At 53.6% G+C, this 13,518-nt stretch overlaps 4 protein-coding genes across 4 annotated transcripts; 1 reads left to right on the forward strand and 3 right to left on the reverse strand.

Moving 5' to 3' along the window:
- Window positions 1–2,534: 2,534 nt before the first annotated feature.
- COCMIDRAFT_110475 (uncharacterized protein) lies at window positions 2,535–2,717 on the reverse strand (the record flags this gene model as incomplete). Its single annotated transcript, XM_007695470.1, has 1 exon — window positions 2,535–2,717. The coding sequence occupies one exon, from the start codon at window positions 2,715–2,717 to the stop codon at window positions 2,535–2,537; it is 183 nt and encodes a 60-aa protein (XP_007693660.1).
- Window positions 2,718–2,831: 114 nt separating this feature from the next.
- Window positions 2,832–4,508, reverse strand: COCMIDRAFT_110474 (uncharacterized protein; the record flags this gene model as incomplete). The annotated part of the gene is made up of 1 exon (XM_007695471.1): window positions 2,832–4,508. The coding sequence occupies one exon, from the start codon at window positions 4,506–4,508 to the stop codon at window positions 2,832–2,834; it is 1,677 nt and encodes a 558-aa protein (XP_007693661.1).
- Window positions 4,509–6,085: 1,577 nt separating this feature from the next.
- Window positions 6,086–7,119, reverse strand: COCMIDRAFT_31113 (uncharacterized protein; the record flags this gene model as incomplete). The annotated part of the gene is made up of 2 exons (XM_007695472.1): window positions 6,086–6,514; window positions 6,574–7,119. The coding sequence occupies 2 exons, from the start codon at window positions 7,117–7,119 to the stop codon at window positions 6,086–6,088; spliced, it is 975 nt and encodes a 324-aa protein (XP_007693662.1).
- A 498-nt stretch (window positions 7,120–7,617) lies between these two features.
- Window positions 7,618–8,001, forward strand: COCMIDRAFT_110473 (uncharacterized protein; the record flags this gene model as incomplete). The annotated part of the gene is made up of 1 exon (XM_007695473.1): window positions 7,618–8,001. A coding segment is annotated over one exon (384 nt), but the record flags the coding sequence as incomplete, so codon positions are not given.
- Between the last annotated feature and the right edge of the window lie 5,517 nt (window positions 8,002–13,518).

A 13,518-nucleotide genomic window follows, 5' to 3' on the forward strand; every position in this document is an offset into this window, starting at 1 on the left:
AATTATTACGATAAGACGCGATAGCAAGACTTATTCTGCCTTCACGAGAGGTCTGTATAGAGCGTTGTTGTCGCGGCATGGTGGTGGTTACGGAGAGAGTCGCGTCAGGTTTGGTGGGGTGCCCAGCTTACTGGTTTGCCCAGCTTACTGGTGGAGCACGTTATGCATTGCATGTATGTAAGCAAAAAGTGGGCCGGCAATATACATGTCTTTTTTTCCATAGGAGACGGCGTATATGGTGATAGGAACAAAAAGAGAAAGCAAGAGTCTAGTCTATGCACTTTTGGGGGAGATGACATATCCTGCGTACATGATTTGTGATGTGCCGGTATGGTCAAGCGATAGGCCAAGCAAAAGATGTGGGGTTAGTGTACAAGGTGTCTCCAAGCGTATAGTAGGTCTATAGCATGCGTAGTCCCTACTCTTCGTTATGCATACAGATGCAAAATTGGCTAGTAGAATGTAAACAACATACCGGAGGCTTACGATCACGTTAATAGCTTAACACCATTTCTCTCGCCTGGAAAGCAGACAGATTTCATAACGTAAAAGACCCCCTCGTCAATTGCGCCCTCTAATAAATTAATAGCACAAACAAGTTATACCAAGTAAGACCGTGAAAGCCGTCATGCTCAGATGACATTGCAAACATGTGAATGAGACCCAAGGGGAGGGAGAGGGGGTTGGATGAGCATTTCTCCACGCACCCAACTCGAACATCATGAACTGCAACCACAACATGACATTGTAACATCACCATCTGAAAGTAACAAAAAAGAAATCAAATCTCAAAATCTTAACTTTGAAATATCAGCCCTACGCATTGCGCAAACACAAACGAACTTCCACCCCCTCTCGCAGAAGATCAAAACCTCTCCAATCGCCCCGATCCATCCCCCCAACCTTACCTCTCTAACTCAACTGCCGACCCGCACCCATCTCACCCGCACACACCGCACTCTGCACTTCGCCCGTCCAGCCGCCTTTCCCCCTCCCGTCCATTCAAACGAATCACCCGAGAATCTCTCCCTTTGGTAAGCAGTAAGAAAAAAGACGACGACGACGACGACGACGAAGAGAAAGAACAAGAAGAAGAAGCAGAGAACTACAATCCGTCCCCCATTTTGACAAAAACTTCTCTTTTCTCTCTCCCTCTCGTGAGTTGAGTAAAAGTAGCAACAGGAGCACAGTAACAGAGAGAGGGAGAGAGAGATCTCCACAAAGGTCGGAGCACAAAACCCACCGCTCGCTCGCTCGCTCGCCCCAAACCAAAAAAAACAACCCCCCCCCCCCATAAGCGAACGTCCGCGCGCATGAGCGCCAGAGCGCTTGCGTCTACCACATCTCAACGAACATCGTGAATCATCCCCTGCGTATACACTCGCCTTCCCTCGCCACCCACCCAACCCCCCCATACAACAATCCCACCCTGAATCCCACCCTAACTCCCCCCCCATCACACCGGCCCCTTCAGCCCAACCCATCCCCTCGCCAACTCAGCCCAGCCCGCCCACCCGCTCATGCACCTCCCATCCCATCCCCATGCCTCCGATCGACCCTTCTCACACCCACCCACCGATGACAACCGCACATCTCCCCCCCCCCCTTGCGCTCCAGAATACCGCCGACCACCCCACTTTCCCGTGCCCATGTCCGTGTCCGTCGTCGCTCACGGACACGGACACACGGGAAAGTGGGGAGGGAAGGGAAGGGAAGGGGTAGTACGGATGATGATGATGATGATGGCTAAGACCATGTGTATGTGCGCGCCCGTTGCTTGGGGCGGGTTGTCAGCAAGGAAGGTGCGTGTGAGTAGGTAGGTAGGTAGGTAGGTAGGTAGGTAGGTAGGTAGGTAGGTAGGTAGGTAGGTGTGGGTGAAGTGTTCAGCCTTATGGGGCGCACGGAGATTTGCTTTGCGGGTGTTTTTGCGAGGGGATGATGGGCCGTGGGAGCCGTGCGCAGTGTGTACGGCGTGTAGGAGGGATGATTATGACTTGGGTGGGCGAGCAGTGATGAGGTGAGATTTCTTAGGTAGAAAGGAGTACTCATGTTGTGTGTATATGTGTATGTGCGTTACGAGGTGGGATTGAGGGTGGAGACAGAGAAAGGAAGAAGAATGGGTGCAAGTGTTGTAAGGTTCAAGGAAAAAAAAAAACTATTGAGATGTCTAGATTTTTTTATGCGCAAAAATTGTTGGTAGGGATTGTTTACTATTCTAGAAAAGAAGACAAAAGGAATAAAAAACCCCGCCATGGGGGTGAAGGTTTGAAAAGATTAAGGTAGATGCCATCAGATTGGGTGATAATTGTACAAGGGTATGTTGGTGATGGTAGATGAAGAAGCCAAAATGCTATACAGACATGTATGCCTGACGAGACGAACCAAGAGGGGATATAGAAATTACACAGCATAGTGCCAGACGCTATTACCAGGAAACCAGCCGTTTTGAATGGGTTGAAAAAAAAAACCAAAGTCAATTTGTATAGAAAAAACACCTGTAGTGCTCTTTTACAGCATAGAGTACGGCCCCAATTTTAAAAAAAAGGTTCGAAAAGCCCATGACCGTCCGTGGAACCAAAGGATATATGCAGACCGTTGATAAGAAAAATGTTACTGTGTAGTGCCATCCACAGTCCAAGAATGCTTGAGCAGGAATAGTTATCGCCTTCGCCAAGGGAAGAAGCGCCGAGGGGTATCGCATCCAAATCATCCACCATGAATGTCTCGTGTATGCTTGGTAATATCGTAGAGGAGTGTAGCAAATCTGGGAAAATGTTCACCTTAGGGGCGGTCTGAAATCGCCGCCAAGATGAGTTATTGGGAGGTGGGGCTTAGTAGCCAGGGTGCGCGCTCGCATTGTACTTTTCCTCAGGAACATACTTTTCGTCCGTGACATAGTAGGAGTGAGGGTGAGGAGCCGAGGGGTACTGCGTTTGGGGCAGCGGTTGAAGAGCAATGGGAGCCGAGGATCTTCTACCTTGACCCGCCTGGGAAACTGGAATCTGGCTTGGTTGTTGCGATGCCGGGGAGTTCTGGGCCGTAATGGCTTGGGGTTCAAAAGTGCCGGGCTGGGCCATTGGGTATGAGGTCGGCTGTGGGGCTTGGTATTGCGAAGTGGGTCCATGGTGAGAGTAGGAGGTGGATGGTGCGGCTGATGGGTGATCATACGAGTAGTGGCGTGTAGACTGCGAGGAGTAGTGCGACGAAGGAGCCGGGTGGGGCGATGAGAATTGTTGAGGAGATGGAGGGTGAGCGGCATAGTGCTGCTGACCTGTGTATGCTTGAGGTGAGGGCTGTTGAACTGGGTATTGATGGGCAGGCTGCGAGGCACCATAGTGCTGTGGGCTATTGTGAGTCGATGTGTATTGGGATCCGTGCCAGTATTCAGGAACGCCCAGGTGGAGGGGAGCATGTGTTTGCATCACTCCTTGGGCTCCGAGTGCTTGTGTTACGGCTCCGAGCACATGGTGTTGAACATGGCTCGGCTGGATGTGGTGTGGGTAACCGGTGATGAGGGGCATGTCCTTGCTTTCCTCATCTTCAAGACTAACCTTCCAGCCACTGAGGAGTTCAGGCCGAGGTTGAATATCGGCCAGCTTAGGGTCCTGGAATGGCCGCTTGAGCTTGCCACTAACAACGTCCTCGAGGCTGTAGTAGGAAATGACGTGGTGGTGGGTGCCTTGGTACTTGACTGAAATGGTCTTCTTCATCAAGCCGCCCTCCTTGAATTCGTAGCTGTCGATGAGGGAGCCACAGAATCGCCGTTGCTGGTCGGGTGTTAGGCTTTGTGCAAAGTTTGCGTAGACCTTGTTCATTGGGTCGGCATCGCCTGCAAGGGAAGGATCAAAGGATTGGTTCTCGTATTCGTCCTCGGAGTTTTCGAGCATCTCGCCAGTCTTTGACCGCACAGGACCGCTGCTTTCCTTTCGCTTCCTCTTGGAGCCACACGAGGGGTTCAGCGCAGACTTCTTCTCCTCAGGCTTGAGTGCTCGAACAAGTTGGCGGTAAATGAGGCAGTTGTTCATGACGCGGCTGGGTGACCAGTGGACAGCATCGGTCCAGCGCTTGATTCCAGATGCGTTCTCCTCATAGACCAAGACAGTTCCCGAGGTGAGCATCTCGGCGCGCTCCTTGTCATGGGGCCGGCGGCTGATATGGCTAAGGCGGCCCTGGAGTGCGGCCTCGACTACAGTCATGGCATCTTTGGTGGTATCGAGGAAGCCATGCCATGTGGGCTTAAAGGCGGGTTGAGCCTTGACCATGCTGCCTGCGACCTGAGGCCTGGGGGGAGGTGGGGTGCTCGCTGCGGTTGAAACCACACGAGATGAAGCAATCGACTGATGGCGTGGGGGTTGACGCGCTGTCGGTTGCATCTGAGGTGCGAAGCCCGTGTACATGGAGGACTCAAACATGCTTGGATATGGAGTTTGGTTGGTGGTTGGTGGTTGGGGCCAAGACCATGAGTCGGCATCGTATCCATCCACCTTTGGCACGCCGCCGAGGGACATGTCATGTCCGAACGAAGGCATCGTCAAAGTGGATGCCCGAATACCCTGCAACATGGGGAAAGTAGGGGTTTTTATTTTGCTTGCTTGTTTGTGGTAATTGGTAAAAGGTGTTGGTGAGTTGGAGATGTGATTGGAAGACAAATGATCCAGATGGGTTGAAGGATACGGTGTGGGCGTGTATAGTGACCGAAATCACATGAGAGAATCTTCAATCGGAAGCCAAAAAAACAAAACAAAAATCCTGGGGCAACTGGGTAAAGCCTGGAAAGGAAGCTATTCGGGTCAGCATTGGAAAATCCAGGTCAAGTCGTTTTCCAAAAAAAAGGCCATACTCACGTGTGATGGAGGCGGGCAAGGGAAAACAAAAGAGGGGATCAAGATCGCACAGCGCAAAAAGAGGGCGAAGCGTGTGGAACGGTTAGAGAGGTGAGCAGAAGACGCAGGTGGGGCAAGTGCGTATGTGTGTGTGTGTGTGTGTGTGTCTATGCCCAAAGTTGAGGGTGTGATGATGTGGCTTGGGTGGGGGGGGGAGGATGTTGGTAGTTTGGTGGTGGTGGTCGTTGCGATTTGCAGAAGCAGCAAAGTAGGGAAACAGGATAAATGGCCAGGAATTTGGTTGGATATATCTCGAGGCCACAGGGTGGTAGATGTAGAAGTGTGAGGCGCACGTCTAAGCGTAGCAAGAAAAAAAATGGCAAACACCGATATGGGGTATATAGGTCGGCGGCGAGAGGAGGTACCAGTAGGTGGTCCAGGGAACGAGTCGATGTATATTTGGGGGTTATATTGATGCGTCGGCGAATTGCGAAGCTACTAGTATGATCAGGGTTGGCAGGGCCCCAGGACGATAATAGGGAGAAGAGGGAATAGCAGCAACGGCGGAATCAGCCAGCGGACCAGGACATGGCTCCTAACGAGAAGGACGCTATCTCACTCATGACAGCCGGGATGGAGGCGGTCGGAGACAAATGGCTCGCCCTGGCAATGACTCTAAGTGCATGGGGCAAGTCAAGCGTGAGGGCATATGCACGACTAGGACGGGGCAAGCACAAAGGGCACTACGTGACAACGTGCCTGCTTGGGGGAGGAAATGGCATGTACCCGGCAGCCATGAGACGCATACGAGAGGACTGGTCGCTTGGAGGGAGGGAGGGGAGGGGGGGGGTAGGTTAGCCCGGTTGGGGTGGCCGACAGTTGATGGGCACAGTAGCGCAGCGATCGCCCCTGCTGAAGATGCAGCTAGTCCCTGGACGGACAGACTCGACCTGAGGCAGCCCTGCTGGGGTGGGCTGTTCTGGGGCGGCCGCCAGTTTGCGGGTTCTGGCCCATGAGGCGATCAACAGGCAGCACGAGTGTACTAGGACGTGTGTAGCTGTCGACGTCGCAGCAGCACCAGCACCAGCAGTACTCTAGGAACAGTCCGGATGCACCGTCGTCGAGGCCACGGCGCCGCGCCCACCGCCTGTTGATTGACCTAACAGAGCCCACGGGCGCCCACTGCCCCATCCATGGGCGATGCTAGGCTAGCGTGCCATGACTCCGCAGCTGCCGGGCCTGGCGTTAGGGCAGCGTAAGCTTCACGTTCCTGGACGGCGGCCGCTGGTGAGGCAGGACGCGAAACTCTGGCCATGCGGCAGCGCTGAGGCCCTGGTGGGCTCGCAGAAACGGCCGTCGGAGAGGAAAATAGACATGGGCGCGCGTGAGGATGATGAGAAGGGGGGAGAGACGAGTGCGAATGAGGGGAGGGGGGAAGGACGTCGGCCGGCGTATAACAAGGGCCGACGTCGGATCAAGGGCGCCAGAGGGGCAGCAAGAGCAGCAGCAGCAGCAAGCGACAGCACACGCGCGTAAGAAGAGGCACAGCGAGGGGAAGGAGAGCGAGAGTGCGCTCGAGAGCACATGGTGCGGAGGTGGCCAAGAGGGTGAGAGAGGGTGAGAGTAGAGCAGGATGCAGCCGGAACAGCGAGGCCAGGGCTGGCAGGCGTGGCCCCAGGGCGGCGCAGACACTGGCACAGGTTGGGCTGAAGCTCGCGGATCCGGGACGGTGCGCTACCATGTTTCACACAGTTGCGCGCGTGGTTGGCGGGGCTGGCTGGCTGGGGGGGGGGACGGTGGATGGGGGAGAGTGGGATGTGGATAGCAGGCCAGTGGTAGTGGGAGTGGTAGTGGTAGTAGCAGGTAGTAGCAGTAGCAGGTAGGAGGGGGAGTAGGAGGAGGAGGAGGAGGAGCAGGAGTAGGAGCAGGCGTCGCAGCAGGGCAGAGCGACAGGCTGGTGTCGGAGGGCGGGCGACGAGGCCACGGGGCGGGTGTGCCTGTGGGAGTTGCTGGGGCGAGTGGTGTCGGTGAGCTCTCCCTCTGGCGGTTGGGCTGGAGGCGGCACCAGGCTGGCCGGCGGTGCACCGGGCTGGTGGGAGGCGTGAACCTTGGACTGGCGGCGCATCACCCGCAGCGGCTTGGCAGAGGGCGCGTGGTGAATGACGAGGGGCGGCGAGGCGGCGAGGCGGCGAGGGGCGTCGAGGGTGAGGTTGGGATTGGCATGAAGCATGTGCACGCTTTGGGCGGCCGGGTCAAGTGACGTCCGAAAGAGGCCTAGCGCGCACGGACAGAGCATCCTGGAGTGAATCATGCACATGCATCACACGCCCGTTTAAGCAGCCAGTCGACTGCCCAGCCAGCGCGCCCTCTGCGAACTTGGTGATCGCCGTCTGTGCACGGGATTTGCAGCTGGGCCTCTGTTGCGACCCTGGAAACATGTGTTGCCATGGCGGTGTGGGGAAGAGAGAGTGGGAAGGGCATTGGCACTGGCATTGGCATTGGCATTGACACTGCCAGCTCCAAGATGCCGACATGTGCGCATGCCAGTATTCAGTATTGCTACTGTACATGTATGTATGTATGTACACGTGTATGCTATCGACGTACACGTGTAGATTGCACCTATGTATGCATAATACTGTACATACATACATATACATGTACCTACATACACATATACATGGACTGCGCCTGATATTCCTTCCATTTGCAACTGCTAGCTACTAGGTGTAGAGTAAATACGTCAAACCACCCACACCAACCGGGGACTGGGCAATGACGGCACCGTGGCTGATTCATGTCCACGGCCCACGATGACGATGATGCCGATGATGATGCTACTGCTGCTGCTTCTGCTGCTGCAAAAGACGCACGACTAGTGCCCACACAAACACCGACAAAACATTACTGTGTTTTCCATCCACACCCACACCCACACAATCACCATCCCTGTCCACCTTGTTCTGTCCCCAGTCGTGCCCTCTCCACCTCGGTCGTCGAGCTGAATATTGAACAAGGCGAAGCTGGCTGCCATGACTGCCTCGGGTCGGCCTTGATCTCGACCTCATCCTACATCCCACCCTGTGTCAGTAGTCAGGAACGCAATCCTTTCAGCGCCGCCTTGGCCGCCTTTGCCCGCCATGAGTCGCGTCTCGCTCTTCGCCTTTTCATGCACTGACAGGTACCACACACACACGTACACGACGCCTCGTTGCCACTCGCTCGGCTCCACTGCCAAATTCTCCCTCTGTTTCACCCGCAGCCTGCAGACCCTTTCCTACACTGCACTAGCTAGTAGCGGTGCTCTGTACTACTACCACCACCACTACCACTACTGCTACTACTACTACCACCACCGTCATGACCCTCTCTGCATGTAATCTCCAGTTCGTCACCAAAGACGCGCGCCAAATGCAACACGCGCCCTCGTGCGACACGGCTGCAAGCCAGGATCAACGCTGCTCCCACAAGCTCTTAACAAAAGCAATTATACCCTTTCGGCCATATAATACATACTGGTCTATACACCAGCCGTGAATATGCTCAAGTTGCCCGCACGTTCACTCTCCATCGTTGATCACACAGTCCGCCCTCGACTCTTGGGGCGCGAACAGACGGGGACGGGGCCACTCTGTCCCCATTAGCCTCTCCTTGCATCGTTCGTGTTTCAACAAGTCACATCGCACTTTACGGCCGCTCAGAAGCCCCGTCGCCTCCATCGTCTAGCCCCTCCAACCCACCCCTCCCCCAACCTATCCACTCCGAGACCCTCTCCACGACGCCTATCACGCTGCATTTTCGCTGCCATGACCAGATGTTCTGCTACCGTCTCGCTTGCCCCGGATTGCTTCTGACAGAGGCCTCCAGCTACCTCGCAATCTGACCTTTGACTTGCCCGCCAAGCCCAAACTCGGCTGCGATCAGCATTTGAACTTATCAACTGCCTTCCTCCTCCTCCCCCCCCCCCCCCGTACACGCTAACAAGACAGCAGTAGTAGTAGTAGTTGGCCTGTCACGCGCTATACCCCATTCAGCCGCACACATGGTACTCTGCCTACATACACCTGCTGCTATGACGCTGCTATGCAACATGTTGCACAAATTTGGCCCGACTACTCCATGCCAACACGCGCGCCCTTCTGCACGCACACACCGCGTTCTCGCAATCGTCCTTCATCTCTGTCCACCTGTCAATCTGCACTGCTGCAACGCAATTGCCTCACCGCTGCTCAAAGACCAAGACCTTGCCCTTCCACCCCCAAGACTTTGGTGGATGCACCTGCGCTTGCGCCTCTCCATCCGATAGCGTCAGCTCCCCCTTTATGCTCGTGTTCGCTCCATTTTTCCCTCCGACATTCACAAAATCGGCTCATGTCGTCGTGCTACCACCCTCGATGGAGCCTTTTTCGGTTGCCAGTCTTACCGAGCAGTCATCCCCGGGCCTGTTCTATTGACTGATAGCGCGCTGCTTGGCGCCACACGCGTCTTGATTCGCCGTGCCAGGTACCCCCTTGTGTTGAAACCAATCTTTGTAAATCGGCAACCTCCTTTGGACCCAAGCACATGATGGATCATGATCGACATTGGCCGTGAATGGTCCCTGGACGATCACGGAGATCCGGCTCCTACCACTACGCATCATTTTCTCCTAGACCTGCACTAACCCGCCCTTCACACGTTGAATACACTGAACACCTCGCCAGGGCTCACAGAAACTCGTCCTCTTGGTCCGGCACCATCTCGGCCAATCTCTTATTCGCTGGTCTTTCCGCGGAGGGTCCGGCCCGCCCACCTGTAGTTCACACCCCAAGTGCGGGATCCGCGTCTAGAGTCCTACCCACCTCCAGATAACCTGCATTTTCCACTTCTCCAGAGTTTCGAATCGACCACAAATCCGCTCCGGGGCTAATATCTTTTTGGCCCTGCGTAGAGGAAACGTCGACCTCCCTGCCAGTCAAACTCTGGATATTAGTAGGGTGACGGAAGCGGCGATACACGTCTTCTAGAATATCATTGCAACCTCTTTTGGCGCTTCTTCTCCTCACGCCCAGCATTACGAATTCCCATGGTTTCAACCTCCCGACGTTACCCTACCTTACGCCGTTGGCTCTGATGGCCCCGTTTCCTGTCTAGAGTTACACCAATTCTCGGTTCGAAATCCGAATATTTACGGAAACCTTTTCGCTCCGCAAACGGCGACGCAGCGTCCTTCGCTCCCGGCCTATGGCACGCACATCGGCAGGTCCCTGAACTCTATTTCCCACCTGCCATGGGCGCCTTCATGGACCTTGCTGTCCGTCTAGTGCCCCAATAGAGAGTCTAGAAACGCCATGGATTCTCCAGCAAACCGCCACCGTGCATCCGTAAATATCTCGTCGATCCGGACCATCGCCCGTGGCTTGCCCACTTCCAATGTGCGAGTAGATTAGTTTCACGACATCAACAAGCAAGAGATACTGCATCTGCAAACTTTATGACTCGTGCAGACAACTAGCAAAAGACCCTTTGCGGGGCCTCGGACTCCACTATGGTATCCCCAAACAGTCTGTCACCTTGGTCAGCTTGTAACAATCAACCTACTTTGCCCGCTTCTGCACACTCAACAGTTTCACTAGCCGGCTCTCCCAGAATGTCTTGCTCAGCCTCCCGCCCTCTGCCGGCCCTTACGTATGACATGCGTCGGTATCAACTCCGCAATCTTTAATCGCTCCTACTTCCTCAAAAACGCTCCACGACAGGCAATGTGAGCGAGCTGCCACCAGGTTGCGCCAGCTGTGTTTCAAGCCACCCCAAAACCCCTAGCCATTACGCGCATTCTGGAGATCTGCCATGTGGTATTCTTTTTGTCTCTCTCTCTCTCTCTTTCTCATTCTCATTCTCACAACTCTGCTTCTAGGCCCCGGAATTGAGCTTGGTGCGCAATGTTGTACGGAATGACGTGCGTTAGACATGGCTGTGGTTCAAACCTTGCTTCCCATAGCAGGATTTGCGACTCCAATGGATGCCATCGGAGCTTCTCGTCAACGTGGCATTGTCCAAATGTAGACATGTCTACCAAATTCGCAATAGAATACGAATTGCACAATGGGTCAGGTACGGCGCAATGTACTCCATGCGCCATGCATAGTGTACACATGTGACCATGTCGGCATATTTACTCTTTTGGCCGTATCGCTTCGAGTATTACTGCGTCGCCTCGAGTATCACTGCGTTGCCTGTTCGTCCAAGGCGCGTAACACATGCAAAGAATAGACCGAATTCTGTCGAGCGGAATCCGCCACTCCGAGGCCGCTTGTCCCAGACGCTCGTCCATGTTGCAATCGGCAAGCACCAATCTTGTTTCAGAGTGCGAAATCTCTCCGCTTCTGCAAGCTGCTGCATTCATGTGTCTAGAAGCTCATGCCGTAGGGCTGTCGGCAAAAGAATCCGACACAATCACACATGTACGGAACTGCCCGTTCCAGGGTTCAACTTTACGTACATACAGCCAGTTTCATGAAGATCACCTACGGATATACTCTTGGGCTTAGTCTCTTCGCTCAAAGGTGGCAATTCATGTCCCTGTTTCTTTTTTGTCGTAATCGTCGCTCGCCACGTGGATTTAACATTTCACGAGCTTCTAGTTGAGACCATGATATGCTACAAAAGAAATGACGATCGATCGCGCTCGGCCTCTGATCCCTTCCCCCCTCCCTAGCTTCTGGATGGCAAAGTCTATTGTGCTGACAGGATGGAAACGGAGGGCAGGCCGTAGCCGCTTCACATCCTACACTGAGCAGCATGTCAGAGAGGACGTGCGTACAGGCAGTAGTGCTGCAAGCCCGTTTGCACATATTGAGCGGCAAGGACCACCCTGCTACGCCCTTGAAGGCAGTCTCTGCGAGTGTGCTCACCTGCATTCCCGTCGTGTTGGCACGCCATGCCGACTTTTTTGGAGTTTTCATTACCAGATGCTTTCACTCCTTGATACACTTAGACATGGCTTGGTGACGCTGGTTTATCCAAACTTTGGGCCCCGCCATGTATGTGAAGTGCATGACCCGACAGTGTTACGGTGCGGACCGTTGCTCACGACAGATGACCCGAAGAGCGTTTAGTGGTCAGACTTTGGTGGATACGAGGACCGCGGTTGTTGATATTACTGGGGAAGAGGGGGGGGTTAGGTGTCGGAACACCAGATTCAGACTTCTGATGATTATGATGGTGACAAGATTGTGTTGATGATGATGATGACGACGACGATGATGATGATGAAGATTCTAACGATCCTGACGATCCTAACGAGACCACGCCCAAATGATGCCATGTCAATGATTCCATATTGATGATGCCATACCACCGATGTCACGCCAATGATGCCAGCGATGCCAATACCAATAATGCAAATGGAAATGCAAATATTAGCAACACCTACAATTGACAAATAACAGTACCCACAATCGTCCCATATGCTCGACCTACCGCTGTTTCACCCATCGCCGATGAAGATTTCGGCCTGTATTCCGGGGCTAAATCTTTTGCATGTTTCGAAACTCTGCTTGTCCCAGCCTGTAGGATCCCAGAAGTTTGTTTCCTTATTTGCCCGTTCTAAGTAGTTCGGCTCACTTGGTGGTTTTTTGTTCGCTCTTCTCCAGATAAATGAAGAGGTCACTCAAGTGAAAGTCTTGTCTCCACTATAATCTTTCTTGCAACGGCGATAGTGACGATCAAACGAGACCCTGAATTCCGAAGTGATGGAGAGAACAGGAAGGGGCTGCATTGTCATCTCTGCATGCATTGTTTTATGCTAGTGGCATGAGTGGTTATTCCATATTCCATATTCCATAAATTTCTCCTCATCGACACTGTCCATTTGTGAAGCCTACCCCAATATACACACTCTTATCATATCAATATCATCACTACCAACATCTGCATAAAACAACCACATATACCACATCCACAAATCTCCCACAAACACGCCCAAAAATAATCCCTAACAACCCCAGACACTGCCATCTGACCGCATAAGCCACACCCCCTTCCCATCTCTCCCTCCATCTCCCCACCCAATCCAACTCAACCGCCACCCTTCCTTCCATGCTTCCATACATACGAACCTGCATAGCACAGCACAGCAACCCAACCACCACCCCGGCATCACCCGTCTCACTCCTCTCTCCCTGATCCAAAAAATCACGGGGAACGATCACATATCGTTCCCCCTAGGTAAAAAAAAGGCCCTTCGTATATACGGTATCTCCCGTATCACGCACACATATACACATAGCCGGGAAGTGGAGGTTGGAGAGGGCACGAGCGCAAACAAGGCAGAATTAGGGGTATCCACACTGCTCTCGCGCGCGCGCGTGTGTGTATGTGTGGATCATGATGAGGTGGAGAAGGTGTTAGGGCTGACGCGGAGGATGGGTTCCTGGGCAGGTGAAGGGAAGGGGTTTTGTATCTGAATCCGGCGTATAGTCAAGTATAATACATGTATACCATTGTGTTCTTCTCAGCATCGACGATCCAACGTCCAGCCACTCAGACATGTAACTCTGTGATTGTAGATTTCTCCATCAGTGGGACTTGGATGAGAGAAAAGATAGTTATGCAGTACATAAATCTATTTAGGCAGATGTGGAAATGCGATAGACTTGTCATGTACAAAAGTCACAAGAACACTACAACTCCCCCCCTCCCCCCCCCACCCCAC

The sequence above is a fragment of the Bipolaris oryzae genome (genome assembly GCF_000523455.1).
Source record: "Bipolaris oryzae ATCC 44560 unplaced genomic scaffold scaffold_325, whole genome shotgun sequence".
NCBI lineage: Eukaryota > Fungi > Ascomycota > Dothideomycetes > Pleosporales > Pleosporaceae > Bipolaris > Bipolaris oryzae.